Source organism: Crassostrea angulata, chromosome 7 (genome assembly GCF_025612915.1).
Source record: "Crassostrea angulata isolate pt1a10 chromosome 7, ASM2561291v2, whole genome shotgun sequence".
Lineage (NCBI taxonomy): Eukaryota > Metazoa > Mollusca > Bivalvia > Ostreida > Ostreidae > Magallana > Magallana angulata.
In genome coordinates, this window is record NC_069117.1 from 24457023 (window position 1) to 24483272 (window position 26250).

Consider the following 26250-nt stretch of genomic DNA (forward strand, 5'->3'; position numbering starts at 1 on the left):
GATAACAAGAGTTTAAAAAAAATCTAAATAAGATAAAAGTAAGCAATTTTCATGGTTTTTTTTAAAAAAAACACTTCTTCTTAAAACTGCTGGATTACACTGTATAATTTGTTAACTAAATCAATATGTTCTGATATAAAATGAAAATACACTTGTAAACGCTAAAATATTTTATGCGACAACTCTAAATAGAAACTTATCTCTATGTATTTGTCGGCTACGATCCTTGGTAAATTTTCACGATATGTCAAAATATATAAGTAGTACGAGAAGCAAGTTCAATATAAATATAATACTTTATAACTCCGTGCAATCAACGCTTAATGGAGCGGTGCTCCCTTTTAATGTGGACCCATAAACTGAACAAGTGGCAAACAAAATCGACATAAGATTTTATTGCATGAAGATATTGATGGCACACTTGCTGTTGGGAAACTCTACGTACGGCTCGATTTGAAATATGAATACTTCAGTTATGATACAACGTCTTTAGGCATGGTGTAAACTTTAAAGCAAAAAGTAAGTCTTGTATCATCCTTGATTCTGAAGCTATTTATATAAATGATATACATGTACATTTATCAAAAAGTTTAACTGAGTGAACAGAAAGATTAAGCACATTAATTCATCACAAACATAGGTTGTTCTAGGTTTTGGTAGCAAGTTGGAATTCTTTACTCCATGCTTGTGTCCACTGGTTAAATTCTACAGGTTTTATGACACTTCTGGCCGATTTGATCCTCGGAGACAACGGGTTTTCACCGTCATTATAACGCAGAGTATCAAGCATGTCCATAGCACTTTGAAGTCTGTAGGTGAGCACTAATTGTTTTTCCTTTGGAACAAATGTCGGAAGACTCTGTGTTCTTGAGAATGATCTAATCCTGTGTGCAGTATGAGGTCTCCGGGAACTGTCAGATTCTGACGTAGAACGGGGTGTGCTAGAGAAGAGGGGACTGTACGGATTTTTTCGAACATCTAGAAGTGATTGTTGGCGACTGATAGCCGGTCGTTTAACATCTTTGATATCAATTGGTTGTTCTGGAGTTTTATTCCGTCTTAGAAATGGTTTGCTCTCTGGCTGGGTGCTTGACATTTTCCCGTAAACGTTATCCTCATATCCTTTCATCATAGCGAATTGGGCTTCGGGCGACATGAATGAGCTAAACCTAGGCTTCTTGGGTAGCTCTTTTATCATGGTCATTTCAGTTTGGTCGTCAATAGCCGATAACTTCGTTTTTTGAAAAGCCATCTTGGCGCGAACCATGGATGCGACTTTACCACCAAGAGATTTGAAAGTCCTTATTGGTGGTTGAGGATTTGCTGGTGGAGTATTGGATATTATGGATAAACGTCGGCGACCATAACTTGTAAGTGACATCCTCCTACTATCAAGTCGTGCTTCTGGCGACAAGGGAGCTTCAGCATTGTCGGACGTTGATAATCGAGATGTTTCATCACTTTCTCTTGAATTCTGAGTTCCAAACTTTGGTCGATCAGGTGGGAAAAATCTTTGAGTTTCCTTTCCTTTTGGTGAGAACGATTTGGGACTATAAACACTCCCCCTTGGCGACATCATTTTCTGTTCTTCACTTGTTCGTAAATTTAACGTTTGTTCCTCCATGTTTAAAGATCATACCATTTATTACTCTGGTGATAAACAGTGTAGTCACTTAATTTCCATGTTCAATAAAACACTTGAAATGAAATTATATAACAATCGTGAAGCTCGAGTAACTGGTGATCGAGAAAAATAGCGTAAAGCGAAGGAATGTTGTCCTTATTACAAACCAAGGAACTAGCAAGTCCCAACCTCATTAGACAGGAATCGATTATTGACGACCTGTTAACACAGACTTTGTATGGATCAAGTGGAGGGAGAAGCATCCTAGCGAGATGCCACTAGATATTAAGCTGGGACTAGCTGATTCTATTGGCGGAAGATAATGAAAGTATAGTGATTGACATGATGCGGTGAAAAGCTTTTAAATGTCTAGTCAATTCAAATCTAAAAAATGCGACTTCATAAACAGGAGAATTTATTGTTGTTTACATATTGATTTTTCCTCGAGCATCCAAGTGTATTATTTCGACAATTATGTGTATCGACGCGACGCGTGATTCAGTTAATGTCTGACTATAATAATAACCTAGATCTAAGCATTGAGTTTTTAAAGGGGATTTAAGATACCCCAGAGTGCAAAAGTCATGTAAAGGCAATAACATGCCTCTGACGCCAATTTGTAAACACGCAAGACATCACATCATTAATTACCCATTTTGAAAGATAACATAACTTATTTGAAATTTATCGAAAGTTAAAACGATTTAATTTTTGCAAGCAGTATAGCCAAATAAAAATAAAAGTGAATATACTGTTAAATTAAAACCCTGAATATAGTATTGTTTATTGAATTGAAGGATTCCCAGCATTGTTTAGTAGTTGCTAGGATCCCAATACCCTCAAAGGAATACCCAGTGTCAATTACTTAATTTATTCGATTATTTAAAGATAGTTAAAAATAGATTGCATTACAAATCAATGATGGTTGGACTTTCAGCCAAGGTATTTTTTGCACATTTAACTTGGTCAGCTGGGTTTTAGAAAATATACTAGCAATATATTTTTTGTTTGTTCATATTCCACCCTTACTGAACCTGTCTTACACTTGTAGAGATTCAGAGGATTTACCCTTAGACATAATAAACGTATCAATTAATTACATTACGCCAACACAATTACTAGTCTCATTAAATAAACAAATCATGAGGTAATTATTCTTAAAACGTTTGCTTTAAATGGGTCATTATCAAAATATACAGCCTTTTGAAAAATGTAAAACATGAGAAAAATATAACGGTATTACTGAAAATTTATTATGATTAGCAAAAACACGTTACACAAACAATTAAGTAAAACATCTTAGAATTTGCAAACATTGGTGTAAACCATGATATCATCTGGTAGATAATTAGAATTTTATGAGCTATGCTAATTTTGTCAGTGGTGAGACAATTATACAGTATAGAAATTAAAAAAAAAATGAAATAAAGTAACTCTTTTAAAATTATGGAAAATCATTTGGTCATTATTTTTGATGCACTCGATTTATACATAATTGATGAACAAAACTATACTTTAAAGTACAAACTTTAACAGAAACACTATTCACACAATGCTGCCTTAACTGGGGTGCAATCTATTGCTTAATAATTCATTTAGCAGCACGCATTTTAGGATCTTAAAAAACGAAACAATGTTGGTGGTCAGATCTATATTTTTACACAGAAGCACAGTTTTAAAACAATAATAGTAAATGGACATGGTACTGGTACCTATAAATCTGATTTAATACCAATCTAAAATAACATTTTGGTGAGGCCCTCCCTGCTGTGCATAATTATGTAAAGAAAATACGTGATGCTAGTACAATTTATTTTTAGTAATATAATAATTCAAACTAGTAAATAAAAAAGTCAGTTAAATCCACTCCATACTATTTATCATTATTAAATAATATTTTTTAATTTACTATGTATTCAAAGGAAGTCTTTCACTCACACGACAGAACCTGCAACACCAAAGTTCCATGAATTATAAAATTTGAACTAACACTCCATCTAATAGCCTTGGTGCTGTCTTACACGCTACCCTATCAATAGAGAAACAAATCAGTCAGCTCTGTCGCCAGAAAAATGTACTTTAACATCCGGAGAATCTCGAAGGTGAAATACCATCTCACCCAGGCCAAAATAAAAAGATTATATGTTTGCCCAAACGCGACCGACCCGAAAAAAACCCGCCGACTCAAATTCTTTTTTTGCCGTTTTTTGGAAGAATTTTTTTTTTTCAGATATTTTTCGTGTCCGCGCCGTCATCGTATAAAACTATATGTTGTCATCTTTGCGTTTGAAAGTGACAGTGTTTAAGATTAAAAGAAAGCGTGTAGGAGACGAAGTAAATCGATATTCGATGTTCTCGGTTTTTATGGTAACGGGACGTTTCGCTCCTTTCGCGCTGAGACGTTTCGCACCTATATTATATATTATATATCATTATTTTATATATTGCGATGTTTTAAAAATAATAATATTTAGATAAATATTTATAAATAGATATATATGCGTGTCATTAATATTGACTTTATTGAAAACATATGATCATGTTTATTGTGGCACATTCACTGATAACTTTAATATTGTATAAAACGATTATCCACGTGAAGATTTATGATTATGTTTATTTAGCAATCGTCATTAAGTTCTGAATCGGTCTCCTTATAAAGGTGTGAAAATTAAATTGGAGGCGCTCCATGACAAGCTAAAGAGGAGAAATTAATTATAATATGAGACGGGTGTTAATTATGAGAACTAGCGGTTACATATACATATGCGACATGATGAAATACATCGTAATTCATCATATAAAAATTTATGACGATATATACATTCTACAACTTGAAAACAATGAAAATTAAAAAAAAATATATTGTTAATTTTGCTTATTTTTAGTGTCGTTTTATCCAGGTTATATATATAAATCATCGGAAAACATTTTTTTTTCATTTATACACAGTGTTTTAATTTAAGTAAATATAATGAGTAAACATTAATATGAAATACATCGCAATAATCATATATATTTTTAGAACGATATATATAATGCGATGTTTTAAGATAAATCTTTTTACAAAATATTAAAATTGACTGCATTAAAAATCCTTTTTAAATTGTCTTTGAAAGCAATCATAATCAAATGTCTAATCAGCTTTCCCTTTTTTATAACTAATTTGGAGGCCCTCAATGTCCAGCTAGAAGTTAATGGTGTTAATTAGTTTACTGCATAATTACCACATAATTAATAGGAACATCTAGGGGCGAAACGTCTCGGAGCGAAAGGTCTTTCGGGGCGAACCGTCCCGCATTCGTTTTTATCTACTAATTTAGCGAAAGTAAACATGTGAAGATGGCAGACAGTTTTTTTACGCTGTCATCGTCTGTTATTCTTAAAGTAAACAAAAAAATAAAGCCCATTGTGTCGAATAGGCTTTATCGGTTCAACAGTAAAAAGACATGGAATGATGTGTTTGACGAGGTTGCCGATCCTGATGAGATCGGAATGCGGAAAACGGACGAAGTCGTGTTAAAAGTAGACTTCAAAAGTTCAGTTTATTGTTGAATGATTTAATTCAGTATAATAGACTAATACATGTATATACAGGTCTTAAATTCATGGCTTTTGATTGTCTCTACAAAGGTATGATGTTGAAAAAGATATACTCAGTGTTTCAATATCTTCATGCAAATTCTGAAAAAGAATTTGCCTACCTACCTACCCACACCCAGTCATCATTGGTCGGGTTTGGACAAACTGAAATATTTTTAATTGTGGCCCCAAGAAGCTTGTGCAAATATCATCAATGCAACAGGCATATCCCATATTGACTACCACAATGCCCTCTTGCTTGGCATAACCGATCGTCAGATGCACCAGTTACAAGTGGCTCAAAACAGCGCTGCACGTTGTCTAACAAAAACACATTACAGACAACACATTACGCCAGTACTTCAAGAACTGCACTGGTTGCCTGTAAAACAACGTGTAATATTCAAAGTACTGACAACCATCCACAAATCACTACATTCCTCAACAGCACAAAAATACTATGTTTTGTCTACCAACCACACAGGACAATGAGATCATCATCTGACCAATAAAAACTGGTAGTGAAGAGGTCATCAAATAAATACGGCGCAAGAGCTATAAACACTCTAGGTGCCCAACTGTGGAATGAACTACCATTGGAACTTCGCAAGCTTAAAACACACGGAGCATTCCGCAAGACCCTCAAAACACTGTTGTTCAAGCGTGAATATAAAACATAGACGATTAGTATGTAAAGACTACGTATGTACATATCCTGCTCATCCTTTAATTATGTTTTAGATAAGCTCCTGTTGTTTTATCATCACTCTAATATTTTTTAAAAGTATCCCTAACATAGCATTTATTAGCACATCCCTTTTATTAACACAGTGTATAGCGCACAGAAACTACATGTATATTTTGCGCTATATAAGTCAATATAATAATAATAATAGCAGAGTGATGTGTAGTTCGTCATCGACGTTTTCATTCTTGTTTTTGTATATTCATCATCCATTTCATTTGTCTCCAGTGATTCTGAAAGGCTCATATGCTCCTGACTAACACCAATTAACTGCAATGATCAACACCCGTGCCCCACGCTACAACCAAGAATTTCTCTGAACCTTATATTATTTTTCCTTTTTGATATTGATACCTTATTTAAGGAACACTATCGGGAAAAGCATAATAATAACTTATTCTCTCTGAATATTGGCCAGATGTAACCCGATTATCTAAATAAGCTTATCTTAACGGGCTTGTATTTAAGGGCATTGGCAACGTTCCTGGTTTATCCACAATTTTTTTTAAGGATTCCTTTATAGGTTGATATGTATATAAAAAAAACATTTACCAACACATAAAACCACTCTTTCCATCGTATCTTGAGAAATAATTTAAATTTTATATATTTCTCATTTCACATTGATTTCAATGAAATAGAGGGAAAAATTAGCAAAAATTTTTTTTTAAAGGAACAATTTTTTAATAAGTGAGATATCTGATTTGTTTTTCATTATTCAACGTTGTTGTTAATAGATTTTCTATGATATCCAGCTGAAAATTTTATAAATAGATTTATATATGAAAAGTATGCACCAGAAAATGCCATTTTACTCTTTTAGAGTTACTCCCCTTGATTTTTTTTCTGTTGCACACACACACTAAAAAAATAAAAAGATAAAAAAATGTTTAAACAATATCTTTAATCACAAACATCTTTAATGTAAGAGCAAAGGTTTCCAATGATTTTTTTATTGCTTGTTACTCTTGGTTTCCCTTCACAAGTGTTCTCGGAGAGCAATCGCAATACACCATGCTGAGAGTCTCTTTTATAAGCCAGTAACAGGTGGGAAAAAGAGAGTCCTGACTTCGCAATGCGTGTCATTATCATTTTAGAAATAACTTTATTGTTCACTAAGCACATTAGGGAGGAAGAGTTTTTTTGCACCATTTCATGATAATGAAGTAGACTAATGTACGAATCAAATGAAAAGCTGTGTTGAAGTAAAATGTGTTCTGAAAAATTCATTCTGTGAAGTAAGAAGTTGTAGTAGAGCTTTTGCATCAGATGCTGCATCATGTGCATTATAGTCAGTTTGAATGAAAGATTTGACCAAGTCAGTTTGCTTGTATGAGCAAAGTCCAGGCCTTTCTTTTCTAAAGAGTGAAAGTGTGTCAACAAATCCTTGAATAACTTTCCCTGCATCACCATTCATGTCATTTGTGATCAAAGCACGACAAAAAGCATTAGCGTCAAATCTAGCATTATGAGCCACTAACACAACAGGTTTATGAATTGAAGAAAGCCACTGTAAAAAGTTGGTAAGTCCTTCAGATGTGGATGTTGATGGAACAGGTTCGCCTTCCTTGTACATTTGGCTCCCAGCAACGGTAAGACCAGTCAGAGCAATCGCACTGGTTGAAATCCTTTTAGAAGGCAGGAGATACTGGCTATAGCTTTTGTCGTGTATGTAGGCTGCTCCAATCTGAGTAATTTCAGAATCATTACCTGTAATCACAAAATAAAATTGTGTTTCATGAAAAAGTATGAATATATTATAAAGATATTGAATAAGGTTGGGTGCAACATTGTTTTTATTTGCCCCTGAGGGATGAAATATTGCCAAACAAGAAGCGGAGGGCAATGTATTTGTCCCAAGGGGGCTTATATTATCAATGTTGCCTGAAAACACAGTGAACATTTGTTTCATTATATGAAGAAAGAAACCAAATATCAAGAAAGGATAATTATAATTGAGAAATAAATTTTATGATTTAGATTATCATTTTATAAACAAACTTATTTCTAACATACCAAGTCCTGTAGTTTCAAGATCAAATGACACATAAGCATATTCCACTCCAGGTATCAGTTCTTTGCAAGTTTGTTCAGTTTGCGGTGGAGGTATTTCACAAATATCATCAGAGCATATGTTGTTATTCATATCAACTGCTGTCTCATATGATTTTCCCTCTCTTACTTCACAAGTTTTCTGGTGATTACTTTGCTGCTCCTTTTTTTCCCTTCTTCTCTTTTTGAACTGTATTGTGCTTTCTCTTTCTCTTGCTTTCTCCCTTTTTCTGTCATATTCCTCTGAAATCTTTTTGGTTATTTCCCCAGGAGATAACATCACAGATTGACACACCTGGAATGAATATATTTTTCCATGATAAATACATTACAAATCAATAACTCTTTCAATAAAATGTATAAAAAAGGTGTAGTTATTTTGATTTTACTGTGTGTGTGAGTGTGTGTGTATATACTTGTATATGTACTTACATCAGTCACATATCCATAGCCAATGTTCTTTTGCGCAATGGCTGCTGCAACTCGATAGTCATTGCTTTCTGATCCAGAGAAGAAATTGGTTTTAGGAGCCTTGCTGGAAATGGCATTGTTGAGACTCTCATTAGCCTGAGAGCTCCCTAGATGGGTTAACTTATCAGCATCACTGGAATATTTATGCAGCAGATCCATAAGGGTGATCTTCAACTTTTCATCGCAAAGGTACCTGCTGTAAGGAAGATGTTTTGGCTTGTACTTCAATGGATTCTGCAAATATCCACACCATGAACCACAATATGAATGATCTCCAAAGACATGTTTTCCCAGTGCTAATAAATTTTTCTTCATTTTTTCTGTATCCTCCTGATTTTGTGATACACAGTATCGAAAACACTTTGATATGTGTGAAATTGTTTTTGGTGTGAGTTCCCTGAAGTTTTTGGCTTTTCTGATGTCATAAAGTTTATTTGTAAAGTCTTTCAGAAGGTGATTTCTGTCGCACTGCTTTTTCAGGTCCGCTTTCACTTCTGAACGAGCTTTAGATATCGTTGTAGAGTCATTGTCCATGATGATCGTTCCAACACACACGTCATTGCTCTCTAGATTTTTCAACATAGATATACACATGTCTGATTCCATAGCCTTGGAGCTACCTTCCCAGTTCTTTCTACAATCATGTTCTTTTACGTCACATCCTTTCTTCAATGCGCTGTCACACTTTCTACAGTATTTATTCCTTGTTGAAAATGCAATGCATTTACCAGTCTTATGTCCAATGAAGGCAGCATGGCCTGGAAAAAAGAAATGCAGTATATATATATATATATATAAATCTATCTAGGTGATTCCCCATTATACACCTTTTATTGCTAATAGTAATTGTATATGTTTACAATTTACATTGGTAAAATGTATACATCCTGATAAGTAGATTGGTATATTTTACCTATTATATTATAAGAGCAATATTATTATTTACCAGATAAGCTACTGTAGGATTTGCCAGATCCACGCTTTTGCCAGCCACCATCAAACGATGCAGATATTGAAGATTCTCTAAAATACAAAATGTATAATAAATATATGATCTTGTATATATATACCGAATCACATATACATCTTATTTTGTGCAACATTTACCTCAGTCATGTATCAAAAGCACTTTTCAATATATAGATGATTATTTGAGAATATTTTATTTTCTAATTACTTTGTGAGATCTTTTTCTCTGACAGCAGCATCAGCACAGCTGGAACGTGCTATATCTTCAAGGGCTTCACCTATTTCTCTTTCTCTTTTCTTGAGTGTTGTTTTGGAACATGGTGGAATGCTCAGTGTCGACAATAAGTTGGACAACTTTCTTTCCCCTATACCACTGTGTAACATACCTGAAAGCAAAACAAAATGATTGTTTGAAAATAAATTAATAAGAAAGATGCAGGAGTTCTTATGATATAGTGAGGGTTTTTTACAGGTATAAATCACCCAAAAAGCACTTCGTTAACATCATTATGTATTGAATGTTATAAATCATTTTTTACCTAATGCTAACTTTGTGTTGACATCCCAAGTTCTTTGTCCCTGACGTTCGTTAGGCCCACTATGTCTCTTCCCAGTTGGAACAACTGTCTTTCCATCACAAAGGGCACACCTGATGGTTAATAAACTGCCTAATCCATAACGTATCTCGTGTACCGTGTTTGTTATATTCAAAGGGACAGAAGAGTGGCAAACAGAACAGCCTTCAGAGAGTTTGTCTACAATAAACCCCAACTCCACTATTCGCCTTCCCTGCCGCCAGCTTATCTCTGTTGTATCGTTAACATTGTCAATCTGTCGATCTAAACTATCACCAGATGCGTAACTGTTCTCCTCGCTATCATCAACTACCGGTAAACACTCAGCGATGTCAGAGTCATTATCACCATGATCACACAGCTTAGATGAATATGAGTGGTCATTAATAATCTTTCTTACGTTGTTTGCTTTAAATACGTCGATTCTTTTCTTTTTGGAAGCTGAAATGAACCTGCCAGTCGATGTAGAACGATGTCGCTTCATCTCTCGAATTTTCTGTTTACCTCGGAAACGCTGTTTTTATTACTCTAATAAGCTAAAGAGTTCGTGTTACGGGCGATAACTCACAATTACAAGAAAACTCAAGAACGGTAACTGAAATTCGATGTATAAAAGAAAAAATGCAGGTACGGATTTTTTATTTCCGGAAAACTTCGTTGCCAATGCCCTTAAAGGGATACTTGGGGGTGCAAATAAACCGTGATATGAGGCGTTTTATATTGCTAATACTACGTATGGGAAAATTAATATCCTATGGTCAGACCTTCCATAAGTACAATAAATTGGAATTACTTAATTACCAAGGACGGTAAATGTACATTTATGTTATATTTTTATCAATGGAATCTTACATTCTGCGCAGAACTATAAATTTGACCATGTCTTGAAAGTTTTTTTTAGAGAATTGTTAAAAAACACAAATAATACACGATGTTTCAGTCACCCTGGTAAAGATTTTATAATTTAGTATTTTGGGAATTATTTGGTAAATTCGAGTCGAGAGACGATATAAAAAAAAGTCTTAATTGAAGTAGACCAAGAAAAACAAATATATAACTCAAATATGCATTTTCATATAAACAAAATGATCACGCTTTACTTTACAAAGACAATACAAAGATGCACAGTGGTATCGTTATTATTAATAACTGGTTATAGAATCAGAACAATTTATTACTTGTATTGCTATCCACAAACCTGCAGTATATACTGTCCCAATATCAGAGATGCAACCCATGCCTCTTTTACCAAAATTGTGTCACAATTTATTGCCCTATGAATAAATTGAATTACTCCTCTTATAGGCTTTAACTTACAAGAGGACGACTTCGCTGAATGAAAAAATTGAATTAATAATTTCTTCATCCTCATTGGACTTTTATTCTCATTTAACAAAGGCGCCTCTTGTTGAACACCTGAAGAAGAAGTCCCCGATCATGCTATTCCCAGTCAATCCAGACACAGAATTAAAAGTAAGTTAATGAAATATAATTTAACAAGCTTCAAAAAGATTTTTACTGGTATATTGAACCTATGTAAACAAAAACAGGGCACGAGCCTTGTTTACATAACGAAGAATTGTGAGCCCTGTATCTTGCTTAACAATCATCGAATGGAACCCAAATTTCATTTGATCATTAGATATGCATTTTTAATGCATTGTAAATAATAAAAAAAGAATAATACAATGTGACCAAAATCGTGACCATGCCCCTTTCAGTTATCAGCTGATAGGCATGTCTGGAAAATAACATTTATTATCAATTTCTATGAAATGAATTTAGTTAATTATTATTTTATTTGTGCATGAAATAAATTACTTAAAGCAAGTACTTTGAACTACATGTTTTATAATCTTTGTTACTACAGGCTAAAGTGACAGCACGTCTTCAAAAAACGGGAACCGTTGATCTTTCTGTAGTTCTCAGAAGTGTTCGCAAGTATGCGGCAAGAGAGTTTGTTGTTTTCTCCTTCACTTTGTTCATCCGCAAATAAAACATTTCTTTTCTATAGCAATTAATAACAAAAACTCATTACAAATGCAACAATTTATCATTATAGACATGAATTATGTACTCAGCTTTAATTATAAATACATATCAACGCGTTTATCTTCTCCTGCTCTCCTGTAAGACAATATACAAATTAAATATTTATTCAATTAAGGATTCCCCACATCTTGATGACGTCTGTCTTTTGAAGTTTTCTACAAAATAAAGAATCTGAAACAATATTAATTTCGATTTACCCTGAGTTATGTTCTTCAATATCGGACATATCGAAAGCTGAATACGAACTCGAATGACCACATGTCAGATACACCTGTTTAAATACCTGTGACATATAACACGCATATCCATCCGCATTATTTAAATCTTACGCCTAACACTAGAAAACATATCGAACACACTTACAAAATAGTTCCATATGCTAACGAACAGAAATTAAACTAGACTCTTGTTGCAAAAGCAACAAAAAGGTCTTCCGTTTTGATATACATGTATCAATTTAACTGTAAGAGCTTCTCTCACATAGAAAAAAAGTGGATATGATAATTATTGTGAATGATATATCCAGACATTACTTACATGTAAAACAACGAGAATGAAAAAGAAATCAATTTTTGAAGTACTTTCTGTGACGAGAGGAAGTAACGCTAAACTAAACATAAATGGTTAACCCTTTGTACAATCATAAGTCAATCTTTCCTCAAGGTTTGGTTGTTCACGTTTCTGCCAAAGAACTATATATGATAAGAGCTAAATTTGGCCCCCATAATTCGCCATTTTGTAAGTGTTTCGGGTACAATGAAATGTTAACTTATTTTTTAGAAGAGTTTATATAAAATATATTTTTCATCTATTTATTTGATTTATTTGCACTCACTGGCAGTTTATGACGTCAGAAGTGACGCTATTTCTATAAGTCAATCAAAATCAGCCAAAAATTGACATTTTTCTTATCTATATACGAATGGGAAATATAGAGCGCATGCTTGAACAAGGAAAAAATTTTTGTCACTTATTAGTCTTGGCAAGATACATATCTGATTAAAATATTTTGTTTGTTCAAGCATGCGCTCTATGTTTTCGGAAGGAAAATCTGCTTGAAAACAAGCAGTTTTATGCTAAAAATGCAAAAGGGCGGGAAAAGGTTGTCTTTACAATGTCATATTTCTAAATTGTGGGCACTTGAACTAAAATGAATATTATGTAAACACATCACACACATTTTTGTACTAAGAAAATAAAGAATAATAGTAAAATGATATTGTTCATTTTGGGGGGCCATTTTAGGCCCTTATCATATATGGTCCTTTAAGATCCCTTTGAAACAATATTTTTTGTCTCGGGACCGGAAACGGACATTCAAACGGAAGTGATTAATAAAAACAAAAGCTGGTACTTCTCGTACATTTGCTAAGCGTACATCACTGTTTATCAGGCTAGATGAAACACCCAAGAAAGTCAGTTAAACTTGTTAAAAACATGATTTGTTTTAACCCTTCCGGTAAGAACCGGAAGTGACAGTTGACAAATTTAAACCCATTAAACACATCCCCAATCAAATTTCTATCAATCATGAAAGCTTCGTTTCTTAATTACTTACAGTGACAAAAATCCCGCGGACATTAAATTCGTTAAAAGGAAAGCTACATAGAGATATTTGAGATATCTCACCGGAATAAATTTTATTGGCTAATTTAACAGTATATAGATGACATATGTAAGATTGATACTGATATTTTCATTTTATGTAAAATGAATAAAATATGAAAAAACCCAAATTTTTGAAGTGCTTCCGGTGACGACCAGAAGTTACGCCGAACAAAACAAAATAGTGTATAGACATGTACATACATAGGTCTATCATCCCACAAAGTTTGATTGTTCAAGTTGTCACCGTTTTTGAGAACTCTAGGAAACAAGGTTTTTTGTCTCAGGACGGGAAACGGACAAACGGAAGTGTTCAATGAAAATGAAAGTTAGTATTTCTTAACCATTACACAACAGGACTTTATTGGCTATCAACTTATCTTATGTTGTCAAACAAAAACAGTAAAACTCTTAAATTTATTGAATTGTTTGAACTCTTCCGGTATGGACCGGAAGTGACAGTTGACAAAATGAGAGCGGTTAAACACATCTTCTATCAAATGCCTATCATCCATGTAAGTTTCGTGTCTTGTTCACTTACAGTTTATGAGATCTCGCTGTAATATTATTTGTTTTAAATAGACTACCTGAGATATTTGAGATATCTCACCGGAAGTAATATTTTTTTGTTTATTAATCATCGGATAGATGACTTATGAAAGCGTGTATACTTATATTTCAATTCTGAGTTAAACAAATAAAATGCGTAAAAATAGAAAATTTTTAAGGGCTTCCGGTGACGACCGGAAGTTACGACGAACAAAACAAAATAGTTTAAACACATCTACAACTATAGGTCTATCATCTCTCAAAGTTTGGAGTTTCAAGTCTTTATAGTTTCTGAGATCTCATTGTCCATAGCTTTTTACCACGGGACAGGAAACGGACGACAGGATGTGAATTATGAAAAAAAACGCATGGAGATTTTATCGTTCTCTATCAGTCCTGAAAATTTCAAGAAAATCTATCTAGCCATCTTTGAGATATCTTATGGACAAAAAAAAAAAAAAAAAAATAATAAGAAACATTACAATCACTATAAGGTCTTCCATTGGAAACTTTAACATCTTTAAAAGTACCGTCATTGTTCACTATACATGACCAAAATGGAGAAGAAGTCCATTTCGGTGCGACAAGTACCCCAGTAGCTTTACAAGCAATCAAATGAGAAATTAATCTACTTATTAATCTTAACGGTGGAACAATCCAATTATTATCAAACTTCCAATCACACGAAAAAGCATCAATACCAGCTAACAAACCATCTACAAACTTTGAATAAAATCTCTTTACCTTGAAATTCGAAGAATTTGCAAATAATCACACGTAAATGGACCCCACTTCCTGTTAAATAACTTGAAAATTCTATCGTCAATGCCCCAGTCGTCTGCTTCATACATTTTACTGAAAAAGTCAGCAATAACATTTTCATTTCTCGGAACCCAACAAACTTCCATAGATATTCTCGATAACATACAAATCTTAAAAATAGCGAACGCAACATTGTGTAAATCTGATTTCATACTACCAACTTCTATTATCCTTACGGCGTTCTGATTGTCCGTATGAACTTTAACATTTTTACCTTGCAATTCGACCTTAAACATAGCTAGAGTCACTTCAATTGCCTTTAATTCCCTCCACGTTGAACGCTCAGCTTCTGATTTTGTCCATATCCTTCTCACAATTTTCCAAAGAATTTCAGATCCAAACGATCGCTAGCGTCTGTATAAGTCAGTCTTTCTGGTAAAACATAGTTGTGAAAATTTGTCTTAAATGGTAAATTCATACAATTCAATCTCAAAATTTTCAATTCTACAATAGATTCTTTGTTCAGTTTCAAAATTGTATCCAATGATCTGGTTTGCAATAAATATCTATACAGATGTGCCGTAGCCTGACGGAAACGGAAAGTCTTAAAGTAAACATTTTGTATAAATTGTTAACATCAAAATATGCATTAATTAATGCATACAATGTTTTCTTTAACGAAGTTTGATTTATTTCTGTACATTCTTATGCAATGCCTGTACAAGTAGTTTGAAGAAAATATAAGACATGGCAGTATTCATGTCGATAAGCTTGAAGTATTCTGATACATGCACTTTATAAAATTTTAATTTACAATATACATATGTCTTGTAGCATTTTGAAAATGTTTCCTTCAGATTTGTGTATATCATGTTTATGGACAAGCACGTAGCATCGGGGGGGGGGGGGGGCTCAGCCTCAGAGTTAAGAGTCAGCCCCCTCCCCCTTTTTTTGCGATGCTACATGCCTGATGGATAACAATAAAATGACGTTTTTTGTATTTTTTTTTTTATAGAAGACTGTACGATAGTTGATTATGCATATGTTTTTATCTGTATATAAATATTTCGAACAAATGTACGAGTATAAACAGGTCATTAAAATATTATTTATAATTTTTAATAAATCATAATAAATAAATCAACATCTCAGCCATTCTCAGGGCGAAACAGAATAGGCGCGAACCATCCCGGATTCCAATAATCGATGACGCATATTGCTTCCCAAAAAACGCAACCTGGCGTTTATTTGTGCGTCCGCTTGTTTCATGTTGATGTATGTTCGTTTTACATTTATGTCTGTTGGTTTTACTTTTTGTGTTTGATTTGTATTTAGATATCTTTGGTTGATTTTATGTACATTTATTTTGCAGAGAAGACTGTTGGTTTTGTACTTATGGCCATTGATAATATTATTTTAGATTGCTGAATTTAGTTTATCATTGATTTTGTAAAAATGTATTTTTTGCCCTTTCCGCTGCCCATAATGATCTTCTGAAACAAATAGCCAGATGCAATTGCCTTGTCATAAACCTGCCAACTAAACCCAAACTCTCTGAACAATTTTCCCTGTAATTTATGCTTAATACCTAGCAGTTACCCAAAAATCATTATCTACAATATTATTGATCATGAATAAAAGTTTTTCTACTTTAACACTTGGTAACTCTAAGCAACCTTCTTCCATGTTCCAAGTAAATCCTAACCATTCTAAACATTTTTGAGGCACCCACACATACTTCTCTGTATTTACAACAAAACCTGCTTTAATCAATGTATTGTATACCTTTAGAGATGAATATTCACAATTGGCAAAAGAATCTGAAAAACCAAATCCATCATCTGAATAAACAATGATATAAATACCTTGTTCTCTCCAAAATCTTACTAAATTCCTCAGGATCTTTGTAAAAATAAATGGTGCTGATGATAAACCAAACGCTAAAGAAGAAAATACATAAAAACAATTATCCCAAGAAAATCCAAAATATTTATACATTGAAACGTGCAGATCAATATGGTGATATCCTGATGAGAGATCAAATTTAAACATAAAACCATTTTTTATGTACAAAATCTAAAGCTTCTTTAATACCCTCAAGTTTGAAATTGTATTTTATAACATATTGATTTACATGTCTCAAATCTAATATGAGCCTTTCTTTACCCTTTGCATTAACCGACACTGTCAGAGGATTCACCACGTGCGGAATTTGATCTACCTTAACAACAATACCATTTTGCAATAATTCTTGAATACTTTTGCTTACAAAACCTGAATGTGCAATTGCAGACTTATTATTTTTACAATATTTACTCTCAGGCAATTCGTAAAAAGGCACTATATAACCAGAAAAAAATAATATTTCAAACATTTTCTCTAGCTTTCAATACTTTTCTCCAAAAATCAATGTGTTTTCTTAATCTACCTTTAAAATTCAAAACTTTGTCTTTTACTTTGGCTTTACAATTTTCATATTCAAAAATATTGCTCACCATTTCTGTAGAATCTTTATGCAGACTTTTTGTCAGTGATTTCTTTTGTAATGGAAGCTGTGGGCAAAGATGTCCTTTATTGGATTTTAAGTGGGCATTGTGGTGCCACGTGTCCCTCTTCAAAGCAGTAGAAACAGACTGTAGACTTGGCGAGGGGGAATCAAGGCATGTTGAATTGTGGCGTTGCTGTCCAGGCGCGGGAAAAATTCCCTGCTTGCGTGAAATGTTGTCGGCCAGCTTCTCCATTGTTGATACGAAAAAGACCATTCCGGATGGATGAACCGCCCCTATCGTATGGCTTTTTATCGGACTTTTCTTTCCTCTTCTTGATGGCTCCAGACTATGCCTTCCGTAACTTAGTAGCCTCGTCAGGACCATCCACCAGACTATCGCCAACATACTCTTCCAGAATATCCCACCCATACTTGTCCGCAATTCGCAAGTGCGTGTTCCTCTCGGCTAACATTTCTCTTGTAGACTTAAGAATTTCTCTAGCGTCCACTGTTCTTCCGAATTTTAGATACTCATCCACCAGTTCTAACTCTTGATTCTACGTTTGTTAAATTCAAATTGAGTTTTACACCCCGTATACTTAAAATTGGTCGACTCCTCCGGCTTACTCAGGACTAAGTTTTTCCGCAATTCTGTGACTCTCTCTTCCAGTTCTTGTAGCATATAAGCCCTCTCGTCATGGAGCGCATTTTACAATCTAACGCTGTTCTGAGTTATGTTCTTCAATATCGGACATATCGAAAGCTGAATACGAACTCGAATGACCACATGTAAGATACACCTGTTTAAATACCTGTGACATATAACACGCATATCCATCCGCATTATTTAAATCCAACGCCTAACACAAGAAAACATATCGAACACACTTACAAAATAGTTCCATATGCTAACGAAAAGAAATTAAATTGACTTCAGGGCACAGACCAATTTACATCATTTTTGTTTTTAGCCAATATTGAATAAATGCAAAAGGTATCACTTTCGGAACAAAATTTGAATTCTGAAGGGTTCTCAAATTTGTTCAGACAAATGACCCAATTCCAAGGAAAGATAATTATAATAAGAAACAGTGATGTTGTGGATCATCTGCAATAAAAGCCTAATTAGATATTAAGACATGTTATAAAAGTGTGTTATGTTTGTACTTCTGTAAAACCATAAGCTTGTATAGTAATGATTATAATATCATGAATATGATTTCTCAGCTGCTAAGAAGTTCACAAAGAAATGGATGTATTAACAAATTGACTTGATATGTGTTGTAAGACGACGATCCTCTCAAGTGGGAAAAGCTGCAAGCCCGAGAAGAAAAGCGGATTGAGAGATATGAGAAGTTATAGTTGTATGTACAATACACAGTACAAACAAGATATCTGTGAGCCAATGCTCACTAGTGATACCCCCGCTCTGGTGTAAATATGCAAAATAAGCAAAGTCGACATTTAACAGAAAGCTGGCATCCGATTGGTACAGAAATATATCCCACAATATGGCATGCCTAAACAAATAGTGTGTTAAAATTTCAAGCATCTGCGATAAGTAGCTGCTGTGAAATCTTTGAGGAAAATTTGTTTGAAAAATTTGGCTAATGCCTTAACAAACACTGTGTAAAAATTTCAAGCATTTGCGATAAATAGCTGCTGAGAAATCTTTGAGGAAAATTTGTTTGAAAATTTTGGCTTAAAATAAACAAAGTCATTATTTAACAAGAAGTTGACGTCCGATTGATACAAAAATATATCCCACGATATGGCATGTCAAAACAAATAGTGTGTTAAAATTTCAAGCATCTGCAATAAATAGTTGCTGAGAATTCTGTGACGGAAATTTGTTTGAAAATTTTGGCTAAAAATAAACAAAGTACTCATTAAACAGGAAGTTGACGATCGATTGGTACAAAAATACATCCCACGATATAGCATGCCTATACAAATACTGAGTAAAAATTTCAAGCATCTGCGATAAACAGTTGCTGAGCATTCTTTGACAAAAATTTGTTTGAAATTTTTGGCTAAAAATAAACAAAGTCGTCATTTAACAAGAAGTTGACATCTGATTGGTACAAGAATATATCCCACGATATGGCATGCCTATACAAATATTGTGTAAAAATTTCAAGCATCTGCGATAGATAGTTGCTGAGAAATCTTTGACGAAAATTTGTTTGAAAATTTTGGTTAAAAATAAACAAAGTCGTCATTTAACAAGAAGTTGACATCTGATTGGTAAAAAAATATATCCCACGATATGGCATGCCTTAACAAACACTGTGTAAAAATTTCAAGCATCTGCAAAAAATAGTTGCTGAGATAAATGCGACTGAAATTTTTGTTACGGACGGACAGATAGACGGACGGACAGACAGACACACAAGGGTAAAACAGTATACCCCCTCTCCTTCGGAGCGGGGGTATAAATATTACATCTTGTTTTATGATATCACATTAGTATCTTGATATAGGTATATATATCATAATTATCCATTTGAATTTCAGGTGCACGAGGTTGACCTTGAGAGTGAAGATGATTATGACCGAGAGTGAATTGAAGAAGAACAATTTTTAAATTAAAATTTACGACGGAAAAATAAAATTCATACATTTAAGATGACATCAGTTGTTTGTTTTGATTATTCATATTGATGGGATGTAAAATGCCTTGTCTTACAATGATAAAATTCAAACTAAATGAATATTTTTTAAAACAAATTATTTGAGAGGCTAAAAAATAATTCTAAGGTATGAAAAGCATGCCGGTGCATACTAGTTAACGTATGTGAAATTTACGTGAAAAACGTGAAATTAACGTGATTAATTCCACGTGAAATTCGCATGAGTTCTCTTTTTGGGTTGTTAGGCCACAGAGGGTTTAGTGACAATGTCTCATATTCAAAATTTCTAATTTACGAGTTAAACGTTAAATATGTAATCAACGACTTGACATACCATAGCCCGAGTTTCCTATATTACAGCAGCCATCAAAAACATACAAAGAGGAATTTGTTCAATAAAAATATAGTTGGGGATTCTTTCAGATCAAAGTGTTAATAATGCATATTGATTCGACCTTATTTTAAGTATTTATTTGCGTATAGTTTGCATATCAAACAACACACAGAACCTCATATTATTGCCTTTTTGTGGCCAGTTTTGTGCAGAAACAAGCCACATCAAGAAATGTTTACATTTATATTCTCAAATGTACAAGATGGCAGCACATCCCCCTAGATCATTAAGTGCAATGGCTTTCAATATGAAGAGGTCTTAATCGGGGCCAGCGGAATCAAAACCAACAAAAGAAAACGTTACCTTTTTACCTATCAACATATTTGGGAAAAGGAATTCCAATGGGTACAACAATGTAATCGAGGACAAAACGAGGCTTTTTGTATTCTATGTAATGCGCATTTGAATTTGTATCTGGTCCCAAAAATGATATAAGCATTCAAAAACGCCAAGTCATATAAAAAATGCTTCTGCAGATTGTACTGTCACAAAATATTCCTATTATACATTTATGGATGTTACATTTTAATGTTATTTTTTACTGCAATTTTTGGATCAATCTACTCGTTTTAATATTTATTAAAATAAACGTCACTCTTCATCCTTTTTAAAAGAATTATTAATTAAAAAAACCTTGGATTTAAAGCTAGAGAAATGCTACCCATCTAGACAATAGGGCGATTCCTATGGTTTGTACATAAACACATCGTAATGTGTGCCTCTTCGGCTTCACGGAATAATCTGCATTTTAAGTCCCCAATTTTCATCGTAAACCTTGAAATTACTATAATTCCGGAAAATACCGTCTTTCCATACATTACATTAAAATGGAAGTTCGTTTGAATCAGTAAATGGATTAACTATATTTTTTAGGTAAAATAATACTTTTGACGAAATGAAGATTAAAATGTACATTTCTATTAACGAAGTGAACAAAAATAATCAATTGCATTTGAAAAGATAGGCAATAAATCTTTTACAGTAATCGGAATTAAGCAATTTATTAATTATGTGAATTATTTTGTATCAATTAGCACCATATCTTAACAATCTATTTAAAAAAAAAATTAAAGTATGATTGTTATGTAAAAAAAACCCTGCATCAGGTTGTTGTAACAGAACCTACGATATGTTTAGTGGAAATATTGAGCAGAAACCTGCAGTGTTTGCAACTCTTCTGTTTAGGGTGTATAAAGAATCTGAAAGATGTAGTCACATTGCCTGATAATATCTCAGAGCAGCTGGTTTTGAAACAAATGAAAACAGTTACAAACCTGATGTTTGAGAGTAAACATCTTACAATATCCTTTATCCATCCAAAAATGGAGAACCTAAAACAACAAATGGTCAAATGGATTGTGACCGCAGTTTATTGCAGCTTGTGAAAAAACCATCTTAAATGATCCATCAACAAGGTAAAAATAATTTATTTTATAAAACACAAATTATAAATTCAAGAATCATGATATGTATTATTTTTGTTTTATTTTTAATTATCTTTTTTTTTTTATATTTTATTTATTTTACAATTTCACACCGCAGGAAATTAATCCAGACATTTAGTCAGTAGTGCTGAAACAAAACAATTGTGAAAGTGTATCTTCGGACAAACTCAAATATGGAGATAGATCAAATATTGGACAGGTTGTTGCACCAGTTCTACTTTCCAGATACCAACAGCACTGCTGTCAGGGAAACCGGTGATGGGGATTGCCTGTTTAATTTCTTGTCCATACTGTTGATAGGTACTGAAGCTTTGGCAGTAGAGTTGAGATATAAAACTTGCCTGGAAAACCAAGGCAACTGGAAACACAAAGATTCCTCGAGTTTTTACTATATCTCACCAACCTACGGTAAAGCTACAATGTAGTGTTCCCAATAAGACAATATTCCTCAGTATGGACAAATCTTGACTTGTTTAATGTCACCAACACAGCAGTGAATGTATATACCCCCGCATGAAGGGTACAAGTACCTGTCATTCACCAATAAAATGACAATAAAAGATCACGTGGTTCAGCAAATTGCCACCAGCAGCTCGTTAAACATGGTTGCCCAATTAGTTTGTACCGTTTGCCCCCCAGAAAGAACAACCAACACTAACTAGAAGTTAAATTTACCACAAAACATGAAAAAGTCCAACACCAAAACGAGTCGAGGCAAAAAAGAAGAAATCTATCTTTTAAAAAAAGAACACACTCAATCCAGCTTCGATTTGAAGAACAAAGCGACACCTTAACCAACATACAAGACACTACATCTACAAAATACAAAGATCACTAAGCATTCACTACCAAAACTAACATCGCCGGCCGATTCCTCTATGTCGACATATCCTCAACTTTAAATTTTTTACCCCCTCCCAGTGTTACACCACCATCAATCCCGGAGTTGGTGTCGCCTGACGCCTCAAAGAAACGACCGATAACAACCGACTACCTGACACCGAACAACGGCAGGAAATAAACAAACACAAGGCGCCACGTCGTATCGTTGTCTTCTCCATTGAGCTCGTCGTTCTCGTTTTCAGTGTCATCTCCAGACAAGAGTTTTGCAGCTCCAGATGATGAAAGATGTAACATTTTTCTTGAGACTTCTAAATTTCAAACCCTTCAAAGCAAAAAGTTTATGACAGTTTATGAAGCATTCCAGACTATAATATCTACACCAACAGAGTAAACGTCATCTGTATCGAAGGACAACGTATACCGGCTTTAAAAGAAAACATCCGATAATATTTATAAGTACCCAGACCATTGTAGAGCATGAGATCGCACGGGTACAGCTGTTAACTCCATATCTATAAACCATGGTAAGAAAATTAAAACCAGTTTTCCTTAAGAATATTTATTGTACAGAAAAGATGGTCAGGGGTTAACACCAGTGTATTCCAATAGAGCCACAACCCAAAGAAGCAGCCATTATACGATGCCATTGCTACTTTGCAAAAAGTGAAGGCAAATAACAACTACAAGAAAGGGTGACCATATTTACAAAGTTTTCCTTTAAGCAAGAATACAAACAGAATATTGCGTTGGTGAATATCAAGGCGAACGTAATAGCGAAAGGATGGAGAGTGGTAAAAACGTAGCGACAAAGAACAAGTAAGAAAAGACTCTAGTATTCTACGTGATGCTACCAAGATCACTGGCACAGGACGAATCTCTGCCATTCAGTCAACTGAATGATAACTGAATGGTCTGGAAAGGTGACTGAATGTAGCATTGCCGGAACGGTAGGTGGCGCTACACACCGTCAATTTTTAGTGTCGCTGGAAAGTGTCCCAACGCATGTAACCCTTGAATTACGGGTTTTGACGTGTTCCCAATTTATTCTGACGATTTCTTTGGTCGATAATTTTAGAGTAGGGACCTTTACCTTTATGTAATGACAAACTGGTTCTGAGTGTAAGCAGTGGCAGCGAAACGCAACCTCCGTCATTGAACTTTTTTGCAGGTAAAGATAAAAAACCCCACATCAGTTCATCAAGTGAAGCTGATAGTGAGAGCGATTCGCACTCACAGAGTATATTTAAAACAAAGTAAGACTAACATATTCCTCCAGTTCTACTGCATGCAAATCTCTACAGACAGATTCCTCCAAATGCAATGTTGACATTAAAAAGTTGACATCAAGAAACATATACACGGGTAGATCAGCAGCCATAAGTGCCACATTCCACCACAGATTAGTATCAACACAGACAATAATTACTTATCCCCAATTATCCCAATCTACAACTAAAAGTGTTCAAACATTAATATCTGGCCCAATTGGAACCAACACCTTTGGAATAGTGAACAAGTGAACTAGTTTCTTCTATTACTACATCCGACAACTCCTCGCAGAAGAACACACCGACTTTAATCACAGGTTCTTGCTTAGTGAGAAGCGATTCTTTCAACTTTAATTTCTAAAAATTTAAGACACTATATGGATTCCTTAAGAAACCTTGGGTTTCATTCCCTCAATGAAGTTTTAGCTTTAGAAAATTTCCCAACAGTTTTACCAACAGAATTAAAAAACATTCATGTGATAGAACTTTTTTCACTTATGAAAGAAAATAATAAAGATGTTAAATGGATTACTTCAATTTTTAAAACGACTACAAAACAAGATGTAAATGAAGATGCTCTGATAACAAAAATCTACCGTTTAATTAGTAATGAAAAAAAGAGGGGACAGCAACGGGCAGATCTTAGAAACAGCAGATTTTCCCTCCCAACTTCCACAATTTCTAGTACCAATTTCAGCCCCACTCCAGTCCCTACCCTTACTGTCTCTAGTAGTACATGTAGTAATATATCAATAACAGTAGAGAAAAAGTTAAAACTTACTGAAATACAGTTGGTGGATAGAAGACAGAGAGTTGGGGTTTTATCAGAAGAAAATAAAAAACTCAAAAGAAAATTAGAAGATCCAAGCCTCATAAAGAAGAAATAAAGAAATTAAAAAAAGATTTGATAGCATCAAAAGCAGAAATAAAGTTGACAAAAAAGTCTTGATAGAGCAAACAAGGTCATTAATGAAAAAAGACACCACAGATCTTCAGGCCAAGTCCAACATTAAAATGGGATGTTTCTTGATAAAAAAAACTTAAAACTGAAAGAAACAATTAAAGGTTTAGAAATAAATTTGAAAGCACTGAGTGAAGAGAAAGGCAAAGAAAGCTTTTTGGAGAAAATGAATAGACTTGAAACTGAAAATTAAGATCTTAAGAAAATGAGTAATGAATTAGAGACAAGTGTGCGTTACTTATAACAAATCCTTGAAGATGGCCATGACAATACACTATATCTGTATGATGAAAGAGAAAGAGAATATAACAATGAGGCTGTTAAATGCATCATGAACTTAACAGATTTGAGAGTAGCTAGTCAGAAAGTTGGTCCAGTTATAAAAGAAGTTGCTGAACTGTGTGGTAAAATACCAAATCAGCTACCAAGTAAGACCACAGTTGATGCCATTGTAGACAGGAAGCTGTCAGTAGCACAGAAACAGATCTCGCAGACATTACCAAATAAAGAATGTACCACTTTATATACAGATGAAACTAGGAAATATGGAAAGACCATGCAGAGATACATTGTCACCATTGAGAATCAGACTTCATATGTGATTGGGCTAAGAGAGATGTTTAACAAAAGCGGAAAGTGTACCCTGGATACATTTCGAGAATTTTTACATGACATCAGTTCCCTTAGTGAGAGAGCAGAGCCAGACAGAAATGTTGGGTTTCAAATTTTGAAGAACATCCAAAACACGATGTCTGATAGAGCAGGAACAGAAAAAAACTTTAACAGATTATTAGAAGAGTTTCGTAAGGAAGTTCTACCACAGGTTGTTGACAATTGGGATGCCTTGACTGAAGATCAACAAAAGCCAATTTCAGCTATGAACAACTTTTTCTGTGGTCTTCATTTATTAGTTGGGATGGCGGATGTAGCCGAGGAGTCTTGACATTTCAAATTTCCTAGACACAGTTGAAGGCACCAAAAACGGCCTGATAAAAGCAGTTAGTGTAGATATCAAAGAGGATTTGTATGCTGGAGGTGCAAGAGCTTTGGGTTTAGTCTCAAAATTCCTCACTGGCCCTTTATGGAGACTGCTTGAAACTCCTGGAAACATCTTGGATATGAATTTACACTTTAAAACCTTGATGACCTTCCTAAAAATGGCAACAGAAGATTCAACAGTAACCTTGGAGTTCATACATGGAGAAAACTCTCCCTTTGACATATCCAATATT

At 34.1% G+C, this 26250-nt stretch overlaps 2 protein-coding genes, 1 long non-coding RNA gene and 1 pseudogene across 5 annotated transcripts; 2 read left to right on the forward strand and 2 right to left on the reverse strand.

Annotated features, from left to right (window-relative positions):
* Positions 1-136: 136 nt before the first annotated feature.
* LOC128156421 (uncharacterized) lies at positions 137-20108 on the forward strand. 3 transcript variants are annotated; one of them, XR_008239715.1, is made up of 5 exons: positions 137-519; positions 11417-11491; positions 11889-11959; positions 18702-18838; positions 19992-20108. It is a non-coding gene; the product is annotated as an uncharacterized LOC128156421 (long non-coding RNA). The 3 variants fall into 3 exon arrangements; XR_008239714.1 differs by lacking the exon at positions 137-519 and adding an exon at positions 10711-10827; XR_008239716.1 differs by lacking the exons at positions 11417-11491; positions 11889-11959 and having other exon boundaries at positions 300-519.
* On the reverse strand, positions 537-2174 carry LOC128156420 (uncharacterized). Its single transcript, XM_052818571.1, has one exon. It carries the CDS (start codon positions 1622-1624, stop codon positions 647-649), a length of 978 nt encoding a protein of 325 aa, XP_052674531.1. The 5' UTR covers positions 1625-2174; the 3' UTR covers positions 537-646.
* Positions 6836-10675, reverse strand: LOC128156419 (uncharacterized; annotated as a pseudogene).
* Positions 20109-25313: 5205 nt separating the features above from the next.
* LOC128191253 (uncharacterized) lies at positions 25314-25961 on the forward strand. Its single transcript, XM_052863341.1, has one exon. It carries the CDS (start codon positions 25350-25352, stop codon positions 25959-25961), a length of 612 nt encoding a protein of 203 aa, XP_052719301.1. The 5' UTR covers positions 25314-25349.
* Positions 25962-26250: the final 289 nt, after the last annotated feature.

What these genes read in the sequence shown, in the direction of transcription:
- LOC128156420 (XM_052818571.1), bottom strand. Translation starts at nt 1,624, where the DNA reads ATGGAGGAACAAACGTTAAATTTACGAACAAGTGAAGAACAGAAAATG.
- LOC128191253 (XM_052863341.1), top strand. Translation starts at nt 25,350, where the DNA reads ATGAACTTAACAGATTTGAGAGTAGCTAGTCAGAAAGTTGGTCCAGTT.